This window comes from Carlito syrichta, unplaced genomic scaffold, assembly GCF_000164805.1.
Source record: "Carlito syrichta isolate Samal-C Ts95f unplaced genomic scaffold, Tarsius_syrichta-2.0.1 Scaffold135656, whole genome shotgun sequence".
Classification (NCBI taxonomy): domain Eukaryota; kingdom Metazoa; phylum Chordata; class Mammalia; order Primates; family Tarsiidae; genus Carlito; species Carlito syrichta.
In genome coordinates, this window is record NW_007079752.1 from 120,519 (window position 1) to 143,365 (window position 22,847).

Below are 22,847 nucleotides of genomic sequence, written 5' to 3' on the forward strand. Positions count from 1 at the left end.
AGAAGACACTCAATGGTCTACACAAAACAAACCTGTTGGAGAGCCTACAGTTGGGCTGAGTCTGCCGCCTGCCCCGTCTCTCTGTCTCTCTCTCTCTTTTGAGTCGGGGGTCTTACTCTGTTGTCCAGGCTGGAGTGCAGAGGCACAATTACGGCTCACTGCAGCTGCAATGTCCTGGGCTCAAGTGATCCTCCCACCTCAGCCTCCTGAGTAGCTAGGACTACAGGCATGTGTCACTATGCCTGGCTAATTTTTTAACTTTTTTCCAGAGAGGGGGGTCTCACTATGTTGTCCAGCTGGTCTTGAACTCCTGCATCCTCCTGCCTAAGTCTCCCAAAGTGCTGAGATTATAGGCATAAGACACCATGTCCAGCCTCTCAGTTTTTGTGTGGGTCAGCACTTTCCAGCTTCTGGTCTGAGCCAGCAAACCCCCCCTTGTCCTGCACTCAACAATCTCTTCTGTCTAGGAGAACAGGTGCTACTGTCTACTGACATCTAGGATCTGTAAATTTGGGACTTTGATCTGTAGACACCTTAGGCAATATTGTGCTCTCTCATAAGCTCCATGATGTCTTGGGCAGTAAAAACAGACACAAAAGGTCTCTGTTTTGTGATTGTGTGAATAAATTCAATTGACGTAATATGCCTTGGCATAAAACATCTGCGGGAGGCATGTGTCCACAGAACACACCTTTCTGAAGTCACCCGTATCCTCTCATCATTGGACGAGTTGAATCGGTCATCTTTTTCTCTGAAATACTCTTCTATGCACTGTTCTTCGAAGTCATGTACTTTCTTAAGCTCATCATCGGTTATGAAGAGTTCTGTGAAAAAAAGTGAGAGCCATGAGGGAGAGAAGGAAAAATGATGGTAACTCATTTGTAGGCCTAACAACATTCGTAGTATAAATCAAGGTGGGCAAAAGGGGCCTAGATTCCTTACTAAGTCTCAAACAAAACTCAAATCCAATTAGGCAACTTGCATCAGCATCTTCTTTCAGAATGGTAGATTCACTGTGGTCTGGGAAGCTTACCTGAGTCCGTCTGGTTTACTGCAGGAGCTGGTTAGAAATAGGCAAGCTATAAGGCTAAGAAAATAGCTTAAGTTAAGGTCAGGGAAGCTACTCAGAGCATGCAGATTTCTTAAAAGCTCAAATATTTCTGGGTTGGGGTGTTAACTGGCCTTACTAAAAGCCCTTTTGCAATCCCCTTCTCCTTTTTCTCCCTTCCGACTACGAGCCTGAAGAGTCAAACACACACATTTCCAGTCTCCCTTGAAGCTAGCAGCAACCATGGGACCCAGTTTGGGTCAAGAAACAAAAGAAGTCTGTTGCAGGGAGGGATGATATATTGGGAAGAGATTTTGCTTTCCTGATAAAATACAGAGATGTGGTTACTTCTTTCTACATTTTTTTTCACCTTCCCCTCTTTTTCCTGTCTTGAACATGAATGTGATGACTGGAGGTGCAGCAGCTATTTTGAGACCATGAAATGAGGCAAAGCAATAAGAAATAGCTAAGCCTAAAAATAGAAGGTCTGGGTCTTTGACCTCACTGAGCTATTGTTGAGTTCTGGGCTTTATGTTATGTGAGAAAAATAAAGCCTTGTTTACTTGTGTTATTGTTAGCCAGGCTTTCTGTTAATAGAAGGTAAACTAATTCATAACTGATACAGCAGTAGGAAGAACCCAGTTGAAAGCTGAACCTTTAAATAGTTTATGAATTAGGGTTAGGATGAGAGAGCTGCTTTGCAAAAACCATAAATGGGACAAGTTCCTCTTCTAATCCTGTGGCCCTTGACAGAGATTGTCCCAAATGTTTGGAAACTTGGATTTTAGACTCTCCAGGATTTGGTTTCCTGAGGTTGCTCTTGCTTGCTTTGAGACAATGGTATGCATTTGCCTGGGGTGTAAAAAATATGTATATGAAAACAGGTGAAAGAAAATAAAATACCAGAAATCAGACCGCTCTTGTCAAATATGGCAGGTTTCCTGGGGTGGGGAAGAGTTGTATCACAAGGGGACACTTGAGATTTGGTTATGAAATTACACAGAACATTAACTTGGGCAGAGGGGAATAAAAAGAGGCAGTTTATAGAGGCCCCCAAAGTATAGACACCTTCCTCCTGTTGCTGTATTTGGAACCAAAAGGAATGTACTTAATAGTGGCATACCTTAAATAGTGCCTCATTTAACTTCTTTGGCTATATGTAATGTTTTAAATTATTTATTTATTTATGCATTTATTTATTTATTAGTCAGGGTCTCTGCCTGTCACCTGGGGTGCAATAGCATGATCATGGCTCACTGTAGCTTCAAACCCCTGAGCTCAAACAATTCTCCCGCCATGGCCTCCCAAAGTGCTGGTATTACAGGTGTGAGCCATCATGCCCTATGTAATGCCTTTTCTTTTAAAAAAGAGAATACTATTTTTTAAAACTCCATCAACCTGTCGAATTTTACAATAAAAATGAAAATTTACATTTCAGAGTGCTTTTATCTGAGGCCCCGCCAGAACTTGGCAGTGCCCTGGGTTTTTAAAAATAAGACTACAGATGGGTAGTGAAAAGTTCACTTTCCCCGATTGAATTATATGATGCAGGGCTCTTTCACTCATTCTGACCCAGCCACAGCTTTGAAATCGTCCTTCTCTGAGAAGGCTGACCCTTTGTTCCTCCCTTTCCATGCATCCAGTGACCTGGTGATGCTTTTATTGCTACTATTGGTGATAACAAGAAAAGCATGGACAAGAGCTTTATGGAGCTGTCTCCCTCCTAATCCAGTGTCTATCTTCCTCAGGCTCTCTGCCCTTCATTGAAGGTATGGGCATTGGAGTGGAAATGGGTCTCTAAACCACCTTGCATCCTGTGTTGTATTTCCAGACACCCCCTTCCTAAGCATTCTAGCTAGGTGCAGTTCTCCTTCTACCACGAGTGAGTCATGCTTTACTGTGAATTACTTTGGGGCCCTTAGTTAGCACTCAGCATTTCATCCACTGCAGGGTACAATCATTATGGCATCTTCTTTCCCCTGATCTGGCAACCCATGTCCTTCACACTGGCCAAGCGTCCTCAGTAGAGAAACTCAGGGTTTTTATATCATAGGTCATCTTTTTTCCTTCCTAAGCTTGTTATTTGCCTACATTTGTGTTTCAGATGGAAACAGGAAATTTTGGAATTCCCAGCCCTCTTCAAGGCTCCAATTTCTTCTTTTTTTTTGAGTTGGTGTCTGACTCTGTTGCCCAAGCTGGAGTGCAATGGCATGATCACAGCTTACTGCAACCTTGACCTCCGGGCTCAGAGTGATTCTTCTGCCTCTGCCTCAGCCTCCTGAGTAGCTGGGATTACAGATGCACACCACCACACCCGGCTAATTTTTTTTATAGAGATGAGTTCTCGCTATATTGCACAGGCTGGTCTCAAACTTCTAGGCTCTAGCAATCCTCCCATCTCAGCCTCTCAAAGTGCTAGGATTATAGGCATGAGTCACTGTGTCTGGCCCAAATCTCCAATTTTAATGTCTCCAAAGAAGCTGGGCATTACATATCAGGGAGGTTGTTAAGAGCTTCTGACTAAGAGAAGCAATTGACTAAATGATTTTGGTCAACTTTGATATACTGGTGCTCACAACGGGGGGCGGTAGATTCCCTGACCACAGCCCTAGAGGCTCTTGTCCAGTAGATTTCATATAGGTGTCCTATTTGACACACTTTGAGAAAGCATAGTGTGTTAAATAAATATGGGGCTGGGTTCCCAATGTTTTTTCACTGAGTGTGGTAGCCAAGGGGCATTTGGGAATTGCAGGAACTACTGGGATTTAAGATGTGGAGGCAGATATGGCAAATCTCCTGCACTGTGTGAAACAATTCTACACCATGGGGGATAATTCCACCCCACTGCCAGAAGAATCTCCTTTTAGGAACTTTGTGCTAGCAGGTGGATGATGGAACATCTTCTGTTTTGTCCTTTGAGTAATGGAAAACAGGGCTGGTTTCCTCATGAGGTCGTAACAAACACAACTCTTAAGGCTTAGGAAAATGTAAGACCTGAAAAAATTATAGGTCCAGAAATTATAGTGGAAAATGAAACTTAGTCACCTGCAACTCAACTCATGTAATGATGCTAAATTATATATAAGGTTGCATTGGGTGCATATTCATATGGTTGACGTATTTTGGGATGGGATCTCTGGAAAGTAAGACATTTAGAGCCTATGAAGGTGCTAAAGCAGACATGCTGGAGACTGGCCTTGTCTCCCTGAGAAAGACATGAACATGGTTAAGAATGCTGGATTTCAACCTCTATTGTCTTCGTATTGCCCCTCACACAAGCAGACCCTTCCCCACCTCCTGCCCCCCAAATCCCTCCCAAGTCCTCTGAGCTGTCTGCAGGAGGAGTGAGACAGGCATGCCATCCTGCATCATTGCCTATAGGAAGTGGTAGGGATTTCTGATTTGTGGTGGCTAGGCTGGACTGTCGCTTGAAGCTTACTCAGGCCGTAGTCCCTTTCATCCGGGTCACTCTCATGCTTCCTCCAGCGGCAACACAGGTGCTGGAATATCATGGTCATGTGGCTGAAGATGATCAGTGGTGGAGGCAGAACCGGCCTTTCATGGAAAGTCATGATGAGCTGGTACCTCTGGAACTTCCACACTTGGTTGGATATTGATTTTACTTCAAAAAATGTATTGCTAAAATAGAGACCAGAGAGAAGCGAGTGAGAAAAATCTACTGTTTTTCTAGAGCATCAACCTTCCCCTTTACCCCCGCTGTCCCGGTCTACCCCATGTGCTCTGAAGAAGGATCCACTCACTTAAAGACAGCAATGAGGAGGTTGACCAGCAGGATGTTTGCCACTAAGAGGTAGCAAGCCATGATGGCCGGCACAATCCAAGCTCCTGTCTTGCAGGGAGGCAGCTGGATTATTTTACCATCCTCGCGTGTCTCATTCTGTCCACAGGGAGCTGGAGGAAGCAACACAGGCAGGAAATGAGAAACTGCGGCCATTTGGTTTAGAAACAAAGAAAAGAAGATGGATTTGAATGAGGGTTTTAGATGGAAGAAAAATACAGCCATCTCAAAACAAATAAAAAAGTTCCAAAAAAAGCCAACACTGAAAAATGAAAGCTTCATGAATATCTTGAAGGAGTGCTACTCCAGGGGGACCTTGGCTCTGACAGTCTCCCCAAGCTGTCATCTGAGTAGAAGAGATGGGTGGAGTCACCTGCTTGCTCACCCTGTTCCTCGGACCCTACAGTGGGTACAGGGCACGTGGTGCTTCTTTGGAAGCCTGGTGAGGACTTTCTTGGGGTGCACCCAAGGAGCAGGAGTCCCACCGCTCCACAAGTTACTTTCAAAATGTGCTGTGGCAGCCATCAGCCGACAGCTGTAAGAGCAGCAGCATCTTGGGGCTATTGATTGGGAATTAACACCGGGGCAGCTGTTAATTGCTGCAAGAAGTAACCTGGGAGCTCTGAGCTAACGATTTGCTGTCTCAGTATGGAAGGCAGCGCGTTGGGAAGGATTGAGAGGGCTTGTCGCTCAGTGCTCCTGATGGATAGATCTCACCAGGAGGCCAATGAGGGGTGATGGGCCAAGACCACGGAGCCCAACGCCACCCGCTTTCTTCCCACCACATTTCCATTCCAAAAATGTGCTTTTCAGGGCACAGGAAACAAAACTCAACTGCAGTGAAGAAATGGGCAAGTGGGGGAAAAAATCTGGAGGTGGGGGTGAGGAGGAAGGTGATGTGTGGGATTGGCTGAGCGTGAGTAATGTGCTAATGAGGCGTGCTTGGAGTTTCCGGGTAAATGCAGGGGGAAAAAAAAAGATCCGTGACAAAGATTCTTAGTACTGCACAGAAAATGTGGCTCAGGGAGTGAGAAGATGCCCTTGGGTGCCAGGCATATGTGAGGCAGCCCCCTTCCCTAGCCCCCTAGGTTGCTTTTAGAATGATGTCCTTTGTGGTTACCTGTAAGAGGGGGCGAGGGGGAGTGTGGGAGGAGCATTGAGAGGTCTCAGCAGTTGCCACAGGCTGCTTTTGATGATCTGCCAGGAGGGTTTGAAAAGTTGACCCAGAATCTACTCTGCTGGAGTACCTGGCGAGGGGAGTTCAATCCCTTCTCAAGGGCTTCGGTTGCTAGGCTGCACACTCCAGTGGTGCTCGGCCCTGGCTGCCCTGAGGGATCACCTGGGGAGCTTTAAAAAACACCCGTGCCCAGCTGGGCTCCAGACAATTGAATCAGAATCTCTGAGGGTGCCCCAGGCATTGGCATTTCTTTGAAAACTTCCCAGGCAATTCTCAGTTGCCAAGAAGGTTGAGCCCACTGAGCCAGAATTAGGCTGAAAAAATTATGTAATTTTTGACACGCTCTGAAGTCCAAAATGCATCTTCTCAACCTATGAGGGTTTTAATACAATCAGGACACTAAGACCCTGTGCTTATGGCCAGGAAGAGATGGCCAAAGTGCTTCCTTTGCTTCTGGCTGCAAAGATGATTGGATGTGGCATCAGGTGTTTTTGAGGAGCAGGGATTATTTTTACTGTTGGCAGTTGTGGCACTAAACCCCCAAGATAGCCCTGTAAGAGGTCCTGATCATTTCTTCTCTTGGAAGGAAAACTCAGTGATGGAGGCCCCACTGGCTTCAGGATGAAGTCCAAACTCTGAGGGTGGCTGACCCCGGGCCATGTCTTGTCACTTCCCACCTCTCCCTCTGAGCACACACTGGACCAGTTTTTAGCAGTTCCGAGAAATGCCATGCTCTCCCTTACTTCCCAATTTTGAGTCTTGCTTCCAAAAGACTGCTCTGATACCTTGCTCTCACTCCCATGTTTCACCTAAGTGTATCCTACTCATTCTATTTATTTATTTATTGTCAGTGTCTTACTCTGACACCCAGGCTGAATCATGACTTGCTGAAGTTTCAACCTTCTGGCCTTAGGTGATCCTTCCACCTTAGCCTCCTTAGCAGCTGAGACTACAGGTGCACACCACCATGCCCAGCGAATTTTTGAATCTTTTGTAGAGACAAGGTCTTACTATGTGGTCAGGCTGGTCTTGAACTTCTGGATTCAGGCAGTCCTCCCACTTCAGCCTCCCAAAGTGGTGGGATTACAGGCGTGAGCTGCCATGCCTGGCCGAATCCTACTCATTCTTTAATGCTCACCTGGCTTTCTGAAGCTTACTCAGTTCACTTTCTACCCCCTTCCAGCCAGGAATGGGAAAGATATTTTCCTTTCAATCTAGTGATACAGATAAGTAAACTGGCAGTGGTGATACAATGTAAGAGATCCCAAGGGGTCAGGCAGAGGCTCCATGACCCCTTGGGATCTCTTACACTGTATCACCATTGCCAATTTACTTATCTGTATCCCACATTAGATTCCCAGCAGGAAAATTGTTCTTCAAAATTTCCTGCTGGGTGTGGTAGCTCAGCAAGGTAATCCTAGCAATTTGGGAGGCTGAGGTGGGAGGATTGCTTGATCCCAGGAGTTCAAGACCAGCTCGTGCAACATAATGAGGCCTTGTCTCTACCAAAAAAAAATTAGCTGAGTATAGTGGCGAATGCCTGTAGTTTCAGTTACTCAGGAGGCTGAGGCAGAAGGATGGCCTGCGCCCAGGAGGTCGAGGCTGAGGTGTGCCACTGCGCTTCAGCCTGGATGACAGAGTGAAACCTTGATTCAAAAAAGAAGTTTCCCATCACCGGGCGCAGTGCATTCACAGCACATCCATACACGGTGAATGTTGAATGAATACAGGAAATCATGGGGACATAATCTGGTTGTTGAACACGAGCATCTGTTTCTTATACCTTGTAGGTCTACTCATGTTGTATAGTCCCAGCTCTAAGGGGCCACTGGCTCCTTCCTTAGGCCCCTTCCAGAAGTCTTGCCCTTGGCTTCACAAGGAGCCTTCTTATGCTCAACCAGACTTCAGGGACTCTGCTGCCCCCTTGGCAGAAGGCCTCAGGGAATTATCACTTCCCTTCTCTCTCAGTGGAGACTCCCCGCCTACTCTACCCACTTTCTCCTGGCCTGACTTTCTGGTGGGCCAGTCACTCCTCTCTTCTGCCTTCTCCTCTGGCTCCTTTTCAGAACCCTCTGGGGAGGCCACAAAGAGCAGCAGAAATAACTGCCTGGGGGTACGTTACAAGGCTTATTTACACAATTTTTGCAAATGCGGTTCCTGATCTCCATTTGTCGACTCCACTCTGGGAGAATGTGAAATATACATGTGAGGGGCAGAGCTTATTTAGCTTGCTCTTTTTGACCCCATATCGAGTGAAGATCATGCAGACATTCCCTCACTGTGGCTCCCATTTCCAAGAGAGGAATACAGGGACAACAGTAGGTGTTTGCTGGTTTCCAATGGTCCAAGGGCATTTCCCTGGGCTTTCAGGGTGTGGTCAACACATCTCCAGGGATCGAACCTTGACTCCACCATTTTCAAATGATCTGACTTTAGTTTTGTCTGTGAACTTCAGCCTCCTAGTCTGTAAAATGGGGGTAGTCATGGTACATATCATGGGGGCTGTCAAGATCATGACAAGAGGAAATGCATGTAAAACAGTACCTAGCACACAGCGCTCAATTAACACTAGCTGGTGTCATCATTAGTATTGTTACTTTATTTTATTTTATTTTTGAGTAAAGGTGTCACTCTGTTACCCAAGGTGGAGTGCAGTGGTGTGATCATGGCTCACTGCAGCCTTGACCTCCTGGGCTCAGGCGATCCTTCCATCTCAGCTAGCTTGGATTACAGGTACATTTTATTTTATTTTTGTAGAGACAAGCTCTCGCTATGCCTAGACTGGTCTCGAGCTCCTGGGCTCAAGCAATCCTCCTGCCTCAGCCTCCCAGAGTGTTGGGATTACAGGCATGAGCCACTGCACCTCGCCCTATTTTTAATTAGTAGACTTGAAGCTCCTCAGATTTAGACTTTGTCTTATTCCTCTTTGTTTTACAGCCACTAAGCATAGCACTTACTCCATAAACATTTATTGAGTGGTTATAATATGCTGAGTACAGGGCATATTGGGAATCAAAGAGACACTTCCTTTTGTTAAGGAACTCACAATTTAGTAGGAGCACAGAAAAGGAACAGAATACTGCATTATTGTGTGGTGTTAGCTCAGATGGGGGTTCAGAGCAAGCACTCATGTTTGAACAGCGATAGTCCCTCTAGCCTGGTCACACAGAGCAGTCTGGTGCTCAGAATTAGCTTGAGGAACATCAACAAGTGCAGTATAAATGAATTAGATGATCCTTGTGACAGTGATAATGATAGTAAAAATGAGTAATTAAGAAGCAGCCTTCATTTGGTAATACCAGCAAATAAACAGTAAACATTGTATACAACAGTTAGTGCAAAGCATTGTTCTATAGTGACTTTTTCTTCTTGAGTTGAGGTGTCACTCTGTCCCAGGCTAGAGTGCAGTGGCACAATCACAGCTCACTGCAGCCTCAACCACCTGGGCTCAGGCGATCCTTCTGCCTTGGCCTCCCAAGTAACTGAGACTATAGGTACATACCACCATGTCTGGTTAATTTTTTGATTTTTTTTTGTAGAGATGGTGTCTTGGCTGTGTTGCCAAGGTTAGTCTTGAATTCCTGGGCTCAAGCAATCCTCTCGCCTCAGCCTCCCAAAGTGCTGGGATTACAGGCATGAGCCGTTGCATCCAGTTGATAATGACTTCTAATGATATCCTTGTTCTGGGTAGTTCTCTGCTCTACAAGGTGCTATGACTCAAATTTACAGATGTCTACCACTGATGAAGATGAGCTGGTGCCTGAAAGTGCTGATAAGCGGCAGATTTCAGGATGGGGAGTAAGTTACCTGGGTTGTCATATGGCACCAGCCAGTATCTGGGGACTCATGTTCCCAGGGAAGTGCCCCAGGGATATGCACCCAAGATGGCACAGCAATGGATGTTTAGGAGGATGTGGGCTGATAGCTTTCACTGGGCCTCCTCCCCTGTTTTTGAGATCTCACACTTGGGTGGTTTTTCTCCTAATTCTCTTGCAAGAAGCAAATGCATAATCAGTACCACCTTCATACCAAGTGTCATAACGTCATCTCCCTCTTTATTGATGATGGTCAGTGCAGAGTCCTCCTAGTTCCACCTGCCCAGCGTACTTTTCTTCATTCTAGTTTCCTATCCCTCTTCCCCTCTTAGTCCATGAAGTTTGCATGATGTGTATCCAGTTCTACATTTAGGAGATTAATCACTGCTTTTTATCCTCTGATTGCAGTGATTGGCTCAAGGAGGGACGTGCGACTTCAGCCTGACCGAGCAGGGCCAATGAGCAGCAGCCTTGGGACTTTTGCTGATACTAGTATAGAAGGGAAGCTCTCTTTTCATAATGTGATATAAGACTCCCAAGTGGAGATGGCTTGCTCAAGACTGACTCTATCACTGAGAAGAGAAATGATTCCTGACACAACCATGCCTAAAACCAGCCCTCTTCAGTTACACAAACCATAAAATTCCTTTCTTCCTTAAGTCAATTTGAAGTGGGTTTCTGTCACTTGCAATTGGTCCTGACAAACACAATTATCCCCACCCCTAGCCCCAGTCCACAGGCCTGTAATAGAAGATGTTCATATTTTAGGCACCTCACTTCTGGGGGGGCTGCATTTGGAGTCTTGGAACAGCAAAGAAAGATTAAAAGATACAACCTGGTATGTAGAATCTGACTGGATACCAAGGCTGAATCAGTGTCAGTGTCTCAGGAGCCAGAGGCCACTGTTGTTCCCCTCCTCCCCAAAAATCATATAATAACTTAAGGGGGTCTACATGGATAAAGCTCAAATTGTGTCCAACTGGGGCCTTTGACTCAGAAATTAATGACACAGATTTGACCTATTATGAAAACGTTGGGGGTAAATGCAGCCAAGAAACTTGCACAAGCTCCTAGAAACAACCAGTTTCCCCTACAGTGAAGAAAACTCATTCTAGGAGCTAGTCACAGATAGATTAAGCCACAGGGTAATTGAGGTGGGGTGTAGGTGCAGGGTTGGAAGACTGCATTTATGTAGCTGTGTCCAAATTGGAAGGGATCAAACATTTAGAGATTCTGATCCTCTATGGTTTATTTACGGGGGCCACATGGAACATCGAACACCTCACATGGTGGGAAGCTAGAAGTACAGTTTCTGCTAACTATGCATTAATAAGTAGAAATGGATGATTGCGCTCTGAGACAAACTAATAGGTAGTAGAGGCACAATCTAGCCAGAGTGTGTGGATAATAGAAGGAGAGTGTGCACATGTTGTGGAGGTTTTGGAGCGCAGCCTTTCAATGGCTGGAACATTTTTCATAAATACACTTTTATAAATCAATGGCATCCCTTACCAGAATGTAAGACTCAGAGGGCAGAATTTTTGTATCTTTTCTTCACTAAGCAAACCAGTCTCTAGAATGCTGTCTGGCACATAGTAGGTGCTTGATAAATAATTGCTGAGGCCGGGCTTGGGGACTCAGCCTGTAATACCTGCACATTGGGAGGCCGAGGAGAGTGGATTGCCTGAGCCCGTGGGTTCGAGACCAGCCCAGGCAACATGACGAGACCTTGTCTCTACAATAACTATAAAATTAGCTGGGCATGGTAGTCCACACCTGTAGTTCTGGCTACTTGGAAGGCTGAGGCAGGTCGACGCTGGGGTGGCCGTGAGCGTGCCACTGCACTCCAGCCTGGGCGACAGAGTGAGACTCCAACTCAAAAAACAAAATAAATAATTGCTGAATGTATGCAGGCAGGCAGGAATGTCACATAATGCACATGTTACTGTAGCATCAGGCATCTTCGTAAGAGTTCCACATGCTCCATTTCACTGGGGCAGTGTCTACTTTCCTATTTACTTCTACACCTCATCAATTGCTACCACAACCAGCTAACATAGGATAGCTCCTGTGAGAACAAAAAACTGACAGCGGGAACAAATACATATATTTGGATTATGAGAATTGCCCAGGTTGAAGCACAGGCCTGGTCTTTAGTGAAGACTATAGAAAATCTCCCTCTGGATACTGTTGTGCATGTCTCCATAGCGAGCCAGCCTCAACACCCCATCCTGCATCTGTGGCAGACATTGCCAATTAAATCCTGATTTTTTTTTTTTTTTGAGTTGGAGTCTCACTCTGTCACCCAGACTGGAGTGCAGTGGCTGCTCCCGGCCACTGCAGCCTCGACCTGCGGGGCTCCGGCGATCATTCCGCCTCAGCCTTTCGAGTAGCCGGAATTACAGGCGTGCGCTACCACGCCCGGCTGATTTTTTTTTTAATTTATTGTAGAGATGAAGTCTCGCTGCCCAGGCGGGTCTTGAACCCACGGGCTCAGGCAATCCACTCACCTCAGCCTCCCAAAGGCGTGGGATTACAGGCTGAGCCACCGAGCCCGGCAATCCTGATATTTTTTCTCTCTGAGCCAAGATGTGACCTCAGAAGCCTTCTCAAGATAAAGCTTCTGAAAGCACAGTCAATCAACTGATATTGACACAAGAGGTGGGATCCTTCTCTCAACCCCTTTAGAAATGGGAAGGTGAGGTCTGGGGCGAAAGATCAGTTCGGTCCCTCTTTTCAGGATCCTCCTCAAGTCCACATGGCTGACATCTGACGGTTATCACCTCACAATTGCCCAGGAACTAATGAGGGTAAGAATCGGACATCCTACTTATCTTAATGCTAATACTTCTGATGAGGGATCATCCTGAGAGGGCAGCGGACTTCTCCAACATGCACCCTGGGCCCCAGGACCCTGCCCATCGCCTATTTATTTTATTTGAGTTGGAGTCTCACTCTGTCGCCCAGACTGGAGTGCAGTAGCCACTCCCGGCCACCGCAGCCTCGACCTGCTGGGCTCCGGCAATCCTTCTGCCTCAGCCTTCCAAGTAGCTGGAACCACAGGTGCGCACTACAACGCCTGGCTAATTTTTTGATTTACTGTAGAGATGAGGTCTCGCCAAGTTGCCCAGGCGCGTCTCAAACCCACGGGCTCAGGCAATCCACTCCCCTCAGCCTCCCAAGGTGCGGGATTACAGATTGAGCCACCGAGCCCGGCTCCATCGCCTATTTTAAAAGATAGCTTTAAAATGGTACTTCCTCAGAAAATGCTGATCCAGTTTTTCCTTTACCTGGGATCCTCAAAAGTGAAAGAGAGTAGAGATTTAGGAATAAACATTTGTGGAAAGCATAGTATATGCCAGCCTCCATGCTGGGCACTTGACATTGGCCATGGTATTTGAGCTTCCCATCAGTTCCATGAAAAATGCATTGTCCTTATGTTACAGTTGAGAAAATGTGCCAGGGGCTGAGATGCCTTACTCAAGATCACACACCTGATCGGGATAACACTAGAACCATTCCATGTATTCAAAGAAAACCAAGTTCTTGTTATATGCCAGTGGCAGCTAGCACTGGAGATGCAATTACGCACAAAGCGGAAATGAGCATGACCCTTTTTCTGACCCCAAAGTCTGCATGTACTCTGCTTTACCTCATGTGATCTTCCCAATGTAATATTAGTCACCACCTATTGCATGCAAGACTCTGTGCTATGATCTTTACTTATATCGCCTTATTTTAATCTTTACATTTTGACATGACAGATATTGTCCCCATTTCACAGGTGAAAAGCTGAATCTCAGAAAGTTTTAGTATCTCTGTCAGTATCCCAAAGGCATGAAGAATGAAGTCAGGATGTCCACACAAGTCTATTCAACCACAGTGTCTTTCCTCTATGCTCATGAAGAAAGAGCCAACATGAGATTGAGAGGAATTTCTCAAATATGGACAAATGTATAAACAGTTCATGAGACATCTGATTTTTCCTTGTTCCCATCAACACGGGGAATTTGGCCTGAGCTGTTCAGATGAGGTAACAAGTGTGTGCAACACTTCAAAGTTCAGAGTGTGGAGAAAAACATTAAGCTCATGTGAAGTTATCAGGTGCAGCACTTCTATCCCAAAGATTAAGACATTTGCCCTTTTGATTTCATTCTACAATATTCAGGGAAAAGAAATGTTATTTATTTTATGTGTACACCACCTTGTTCCCCCAAAGTAAGAGAATTTAAAATGAAACACCAACCAATGCTTGATATAATCAGTGCCATCCTTAAAAATTTGATGAAGAAGGATATTTCTTAAAGATTGTTCCTTCTTCTCCTGTCTGAAGATTTGTCTGAAAAATCTCATTCCAAATCACTGGCATTGGAATAAAGAGCTTAGATGAGTATCTGACTACATTTATTTTATATATATAATTTTTTTTTTTGAGTTGGAATATCACTCTGTCGTTCGGACTGGAGTATAGTGGCATGCTCATGGCCACCGCAGCCTCAACCTGCTAAGCTCTGGTGATCCTTCCGGTTCAGCCTTCCAAGTTGCTGGGACTACAGGCACACACCACCATGCCCAGCTGATTTTTTGATTTACTGTAGAGATGAGGTCTTGCCAAGTTGCCCAGGCTGGTCTCGAACCCGTGGGCTCAGGCAATCCTCTCACCTCCCCAAAGTGCTGGAATTATAGGCATGAATCACCATGTCTGGTCTATTCTATTTTTTTTAAGAAAAGATTTTTCAACAAAAAATCCATCTTGAAAAGATAATGAGACTGGGCTTGGTGGCTCAGCCTGTAATCTCAGCACTTTGGGAGGCCAAGGTGAGTGAATTGCCTGAGCCCACGGGTTCGAGAACAGCCTGGGCAACTTGGCAAGACATCATCTCTACAGTAAATTTAAAAAAAAAAAAAAAAAAAAGAGACAAAGAGGATTTCTCCATCTCCTTTTGAAAATCCATACAGTCTGCCATGGAGGATACAGAATGCCATTAGCACAGTGCTGTGTTTACTCTGAGGGTAAATTTGTTTGAGATAACTCTGCTTCTTGGCCTCTTCTGACACAACACTTTCCTTGACAAGACAACTGGAAATACCTCCCTTTGTATGGCTACATCTTTCTAGAAGTTTCCCTGAGAGTCTTAGATGGTGGTATATCCAGGCAGAAGTTTTCTCTGTAGAAGCACGAGGTACTTTCTATTTCTTTGAGTTGGTGATTGCCAATGTCTTTAGGAATGAACAGAAAGAGCAGAGGTAACTGAAAACCAGGCAAGCCCCAACTCTGTAGAGTCAAAAGCACCATCTACCAGCTGCTCACTTTCTACTTCTTTTGTAGCTTTCTTCTTTTCCCTTCATTTAACCCAAATTCTAGGTAAAGTGCCAACTGGTAGTGACATGGCATAAAAGCAACCACTGGAAATTGGTAGGAGGCCTTGGTTCCTCCATCTGTGAATGAAGGAAGTTGTACTATCACTACTCCCTGCAGTCCAACACACACAGCCCAGGAAGTCCAAGAGGACTTTAGGACACAGAAACAGGGCATTAAATAACATTGAACCAGACAGTAGGAAAGTGATGACCTTGTCAAGCCTCTTTCAATCTTCCTGACTCCATTGGAGAGAAGGTGTCAGTTTGAGAAAACTATTTCTTTGACACTTCCTTCACATTTGCTAATCCCTCTTTTTAAGAAAGGGTGGGTTGGCCAAAGGCTCAAGTGTCTGCCCAGAATTTCATAACCATATAGTGTTTCCACTTTGTTTTATGGTTATCTTCTATTTATATCAAACGATACTGATTTTCAACTTATGACAATACAATTTTTTTAAAAAAATTAAGTTTTTAAAAAGTGAATCAATTTAACTAAAAATATTAAAGAGTAGAAAAGAGACTGCAAAACAATGAATGGGGGAGATATATGACTGACTAAAGGCAGGAAAATGCTGGATTAAATGATCTCTAAACTCCATCTATACTTGTTAATCTTTTATTCCATAATTCCATGAAGAGGAACAAAAGACTTCTGGATCATCTATTCAAGGAGCTAACTGTAGGCTATTTGTAGAAGCTTACTATTTTTACCCTTGGCAGAAAAGCAGATAACCAGCTCCCAATGCATGAAATGGAACCCAGCCCCTACCTGGGGAGAAAAGAGAACCCATGACGTAACCGTTAACTCTCAGGGCCATCTTGGCTTGTGGTCTACCTGCTATTTGCACACAGCTTCAGCTTTGAGCTATTCAGAACACACTATTAATTTGAACATCTCATTTTTAAATCCAGTGAATTAGAAAGCAGGATGTCACAAACCTACCTCATATGTGTTGGCAGGAAGTAGGAGAGAAGGGGAGAGAATTCAATTTCCTCTATTATCTTGGGTCTATGTTCTTGCTATCCTCTATAACTAGCTCTAGTTAGAGACAAAATTGTCATTTATTTGATGAGAACTTCAAAATTCCAACCTGAGTAGTTCATTAATTTGTATCAGGAATTAGTGTCAGAAAGATTTTGTGCAAATCTTGCCGGGGAAGAATATGTCTATACTAGCCAGGTGTACATGTCAGTGAGTTTGCTGTCATGATGTAGTAGACTGATTGCACTTACAGACCCAGTTTCTCTTCCCTCCCCGTATCTAAGCTCCTTTGTCATTTAATTTTAGAGTTTTTCTAATGAAACAAGTGGGATCTATTTCCCTGTCCCTGATTCTGAGTTTGGTTATGTGGGTTGCTTTGCTCAATGGGGTGTTGGCAGATGTGACGATATAGAACCTTGGGAAAGCTCTTCAGTGCTTCCGTTCCCACTCTTCCACCTTCGCCATCACCAGGAGAGACAAGCCTGAACTAGCCTGCTGGAGGATGAAACACATAGGCCCTCTACTCTCAGTTGCTTCTGTTGTCTAAATTCTGTTGTCCAGCTATTCTGGAACAGCTGAGAGTCAGTCAACCCCCAAGAATGTAATCGAGCCCAGTCAAGACCAGAAGGACCCGCCAGCCAATCAATGCACAGGTTTGTGAGGTCAATATGTGCTTAAGGCTTTAAGCCACTGAGTTCTGGAATGATTTGTCCAGCATTATTACGTCAAGAGATACATACACTCAACTTCTCTTGCTCTGCTCACAACTGGAAGAGGCAGCCCTTGGTCCTTCAGGTTGACAAAGTGCTTTCCTCATTTCTTTATCCTCTCCCCTCTAATTCAGGCCACAGCTGAATGGAGCAGATCCCATCATTGCCCAAAGAGGAGCTAGTTCACTGAATGACCAGATACTAATAAGACTCTTTGTCTTTAGAAATAAAACGGAAGTGCAGAACCTTCAGTTAATGGCAGGTACTTAATTTAAAGATCATATGGAGCCAGACCTCACTGGGTCATGTAAAAGTAAAGCAAGCCATCTGAGAGGGGAAAGTGGGGAGGAAGAAAGGAAATGGGAGAGAGAGCAACAGAGAATGGGAGGAGAGACGATTGATTGATTGATTGAGTTGGAGAGAATGAAAGAAAAAAAGCAGACGACAGTGGTCACATCTTCAGATTCAGACTTTCCAAACCACTTCCGGTTTCATTCCCATCAGTTCTCTTTGTTTTCTGTCTTAGAATGCCTCTTTGGTTTCCTCTTAGGTACTTGTAGTCAGTCTTTCCTTAACCTTAGCTTGAGTGGTTTTGTTTCTTGCAATCAACATGTTTTTCTAGTTGAGTATGTAGCTATTAACATCTTAGAGAGAACCACCTTCCTCACCCAAAAGTTGCATCAGAGAAGGGAAAGATCCAGAGTGCTGGGAATTCTAGCCATGAGAAAGGAAGGATTAGAAGGATGAAATAAAAACTGTTTAACTCACAATTTTACTGAGGGCTTGCCTCATCACCACCATTACACATTCCTTTTGATTTTGCCTAAATCAAGTAGGATTAGACAAGTTATTTTCTTCTTCAAGCCAACAGTAACAACAACAACAACAAATTAGAGAAGATGTCAAATAAATTATTTACCCTTCAGATTTGTATGCTGCTGTCCACCTCCACTGTAACTCTTGACTGAGAGGTTCTGACACAGCTCCTTAAGATGCAAAAATACACCTTTCAGAGCGATGGGGGCAAGAAGTACTCCTTCCATCACAGGTGAAGGGAGTTCGATTCCATTCTCCCAACCCTAGCTATGGAAGGTTTTCCCTGTGAGTCCACACCACTTTAGCCTCTAGGCCCCATGCTAAGGCATATGCTTGTTGTTTTTGTTCAAAATGGGATTGTATAATTTTTCAGATACCTATTCATATTTAGGGTATTTAGGATATTTGAAGAGGCTTTCTTTTTTTTTTTTTGAGTTGGGGTCTCACTCTGTTGCCCAGGCTGGAGTACAGTGGCACACTCATGGCCACCCCAGCATCAAACTACTGGGTCTGAAAACCCTGCCTCAGTCTTCCAAGTAGCTGGAGCTACAGACGTGTGCTACCACACTCGGTTAATTTTTTATTTATTGTAGAGATAAGAGCTCGCCAAATTGCCTGGGCTGGTCTTGAACTCACAGGCTCAGGCAATCCACTCACCTTGGCCTCCCAAAGTGCTGGGATTACAGGCTGAGCACCGAGCCTGGCTGCTTTTTTTGTTTTTTAAGACAGGGTCTCACTCTTTTGCCCAGGCTGCTGGTGTGCAGTGGTGCAATCATAGCTCACTGCAGCTTTGAATTCCTGGGCTCAACAATCCTCCCATCTCACTCACCTGAGTAGCTGGGACTACAGGTGTACACTACCACACCTGGCTATTTTTTTTTTAAATTTTGTATAGAGACAGGATCTCACTATGTTGCCCAGATGGTCTCAAACCCCTGAGTTCAAGCAGTCCTTGGGCCTTGGCCTCCCGATGTGGTGGGATTACAGGCGTGAGCCACTGTGCCCAGTCTAATAGGGGCTGTTTTATTAAAAGAAACCAGTAATCTTACATCAGGGCTCTCTATGCCTATGATAGTCCAGTGAGCCAGACTGCATATGTATGTGTAGGCACACATCAGGGGATACGAGGCTGTACCATCTCTAAAGAAATAATCCATGGCTCCCGTTGATGCCCACTGAATTGTGCCTGAGGGGTTATATGACATATGGTAACAATCAATGTGGCTCTTAATATTCAGGAATGAGTACATAAGCAAACACAAGTTCTGCTGGCATTGTTTACAAATCCCCTGGTAAGCAACAATGCAAGAAATCTATTTGTGCTCCCAGCTCACGGTCCTAGCTCTCACCTGTCTGATCTGTGGGCACACTTTCTTCTCCATGTTCCTCATTCCCTCTTTGTCCTCTAGATCCCAAACTCTGTTCTTTCTGCCCGCTCTTCTCTGTTTACTGGTTTTTGTTTTTTGTTTCTTTTTTGGAGTCGGGACCTTACTCTGTCACCCAAGCTGGAGTACAGTGGCACGATCAGGGCTTACTGCTACCTTGACCTCCTGGGCTTAGGTGATCTTTCTGCCTCAGCCTCCTGAGTAGCTGGGACTATAGGCAAGCACTGCAACACCTGGCTAACATTTTTTGATTTTTTTTTTTGTAGAGATGAGGTCTTGCTAAGTTACTCAGGCTGATCTCAAACTCGAGGGCTCAAGAGATTCTCTCACCTGGAGGATCCCAAAGTGCTGGGATTATAGGTGTGAGCCATCACACCTGGTCTATTTACTGTTGAAACTTGAACTTTCCACACTTCAATGGATGCTCCTCAAACAGCAAAGGATCCAGATAATACGCAATCCGTGTTCCACTTAAAAACTAAGCAGCTGTTGACTCTCATGTTGTAAATACGAGTCCAACTGTGTGCTGGATATGAACATTACTATTACTATGGTAAAATAGTTGGGTGAGAGCAACACCCTCATACAGAGGACTACTAACATTTTTCTTTCCCAGAGCAGTGCTGACAGACATTGGTTGAAATAAAACAAATATTTTCATCTTGACAGATTTATCTGTTAAAAATTAATAAACTCAGATGCCAGTCAAGTAGAGAAGTGGGATGAGGGGCATAGAAAGAGGGAAAGGATGAAAAAAGCACTTTGCTGTTCATCCTGGTTTAAATATTTAAAATAACTACATTGTCCCACGTTTCCTGTTTTGGTAGTTAACCACAACAGACCCACCTTACTAAATCATTTCTGGAAGGCACTATACATAAGGTGCTAACCTTGCAAGGGTTCAGTTTGAGACTCAGATGTGGCATTTTGTTGTTTATGTAATATGGATGAGGCCATTGTGGCGTCTGAGCCTCTGTGCCTTCCTCTCTAAGCCTCATATGAGAATGACAATAGAAATAATGATAATAATAATCACACAAGCCCAGTTTCCTTCACTGTTCATTCAACAAGTATTTATGGAGACCCTACTACATGCCAGGCCCTGTTCTAAGCGTTCGAGATACATCAGTGAGCAAAACATCAATGATCCCAGTTGCGAGGCAGTCTGCATTGGGGAAGGGATGGCGGCAGAGAGGGTGGGTGGACAGAAAATAAACAGCAGCATAATAAATCAGTAAGTCAAGTGGGCTGTTAGGAGGTGATAGGTTAGGAGAAAATGAAGAGTAAATCACTGGGTTGGAAGGATCCAGTGTGTTGGGGGTATTGGGAGGCTGCATTGAGAAAGTAGGATATAATCGAAGACTCCAGTCTTGGATGGATGGTTGGCCAAGAAGTGGGAAGGGGTGCTCTGAGCAGCAGGCACTGCCAGGGCAAAGGCCCAGAGCCTGCCGTGTCCAGTGAGCACAAGATGGTCCCTGGCCTGGAGTGATGCCAGGAGAGGCTGGAGAAGAGGAAAAAGCACTGAGGGCTGGGGGCAGGGAGACATCACATGTGGCCTTTGGGAGGAACTTAGGGGACCAAATCAGGCTCCAAGAAGACAACCTTCTAACAATAAGGCATTATTATTTATTGTAATTCCTCACTGGGTTCATTAAAGACACTTAGTAATTCCTCTTCATCCAGTTCACCTCCTGTCTGATGGTTTCTTGTCTGCTAAGTAAGTCCTCTTTTCACTACTGCTATTTTTCCTGGTAGATTCACAATGCCCTTCAATGAAATAGGAAACATCCTCTGTGCAAGGTGGGAGAACTAGAGGCAGCCAGGTTTTTGTCCTGTACTGTCTGCAACGGGGACTCTTAGACTTCTTTTTATGTCCATCTACTGCAAAGAAGTGGAAGACTGTTGAAAATGGGTGCCAGGGTTCGCTCTGGTTTTCTCTCAATCCCACCCACTTACAAAGCTACCCTGCCTTTATGGGCCAAACAGCTGTCTGCCGAGGGAAAGCTAATTTCTAATCTGATTTGAGCAAAATAGACTTTTCTAGGTAGATGAAAACCTCACGGTATGAGGCTTGGGAGACAGGACAAAGTTCTTACTGATGACATCAGAGCACAAACCCAGCTTTTCTCATTGCAGCTAAACTCCTTAGTGGTTGCTGCTTAGCTCAAAGGGTTCATGGCACCTGCTGTGTCAGGGAACAATAAGCTTAGGTACAGGCAAAATCCTTTTGTTCCTTAAGCAACTTAAACTTTTTCGAGGCAAGAAACTCAACCCAAAGTCGTAGCCAGAGGTTTGACTAGATAATTTCACTCAATAGTGAGGATACCCATCATAAAGTATATGAAGAGAAAGGACAGATTTAAATTCTCACTTTCCATAAGAAGGTTGCTACTTTTTAAAAAAGTGAAATCAATGGTTTACAGAAAATCTGTATTTTTCTTTTAGGCCTAGAAACACACACACAGACACACACACACACACACACACACACACACACACACACCAAAGAACAACTCAGCTGGCCATGTTCATTAGAGCATTTGAAAATAAGATGGCTTCACTTTGCCATTACACAAACACTTCAAACTGGTGACATGTGAAAGCTGACCTACATTTGTTTTTTAAAAAAATAAGACCATCACATTTTAAATAAGTGAATGCTTCATGCAGCACCACTCTGAATGATGCTGTCTGAATGGCATTTCCTTTGACCAATTTGATCTGAATAGATCTGTGGGAAGATTCTAAAACTAAGCCACAAACAGTATAAAAATTGGCTAGTTTCTGGATCCTACACAGAAATAAAACAAGTCGGGTTTTTTCCGCTTACATCCCTTGCCTAATTGTGAAATAAAAGCTATGCACTGGGCTCCGAGAGACTGGTATTTGTGGGGTGCAAATTTGGGGAGTTCATAAAAGAATCTTCTGTCTTCCCTTCTCTACATCTTATGAAACTCTTTAGTGAAAATGGGGTGGCTAATGTATAGGATCTGTGCGGCATTCTCAATGATCATACAAATACATGCATCATACAAATACATGCTATCATCCCAGCACTGTGGGAGGCTGAGGCAGGAGGATTGCTTGAGCCCAGGAGTTCAAGACCAGCCTGGACAATATAGCAAGATCTTGTCTCTACAAAAAACAAACAAAAAAAATTAGCTGGGTGTGGTGGCATGTGCCTGCGGTCCCAGTTACTTGGGAGGCTGAGGCAAAAGCATCTCCTGAGCCCAGGAAGTTGAGGCTGTAGTGAGCCGTGATCGTACCAATGCATTCCAGCCTAGGTGACAGAGTGAGACCTTGACTCAAACAAACAAACATGAAAAAAATACATGCATGCTCATGCACAAAATGCACACATGCACCTATAGGAGAGAGAGAAGAGGGTAAGAAGGAAAGAGACAGAAGAGATGTGAGCTATAAGAAAGTTGTGCGGTCAAGTCCAGCTTGACTGCTAAGTTAGTTAACAAGATATAGAGGAGTAGCTTCATGCATGCTTTGAATATATGAACTGCCTACAATCACATCTCTGTGTAAGATGTTCTACTTAAGTCCTCTAGTGGAATGAGAGTGATAGTTGTTCACTGGGGTCACAATAGGACATGCCAACACACACAAGGCAGATGGCCAAATTTTTCTTTACTTTTTTTCAAAGAACAGGGTTGATATGGATCTGACAAAACAAATTTCAAGCTCAAGTACAGTAAACATGTATAATGATCTAGCAAACAATTCTGGTCACAACCCTCCTAGA

General features: G+C 44.5%; 1 protein-coding gene across 1 annotated transcript in view; it reads right to left on the reverse strand.

Moving 5' to 3' along the window:
* TRPM3 (transient receptor potential cation channel subfamily M member 3) overlaps positions 1–22,847 on the reverse strand; it is a gene marked incomplete at its 5' end in the record, with an annotated part of 209,193 nt that overhangs the window by 12,902 nt on the left and 173,444 nt on the right. Inside the window, 3 exons of the mRNA XM_021708256.1 lie at positions 692–824; positions 4,488–4,687; positions 4,810–4,960. Of these exons, the coding sequence (XP_021563931.1) occupies positions 692–824; positions 4,488–4,687; positions 4,810–4,960 (484 nt within the window). The remainder of the gene's footprint in view (positions 1–691; positions 825–4,487; positions 4,688–4,809; positions 4,961–22,847) is intronic.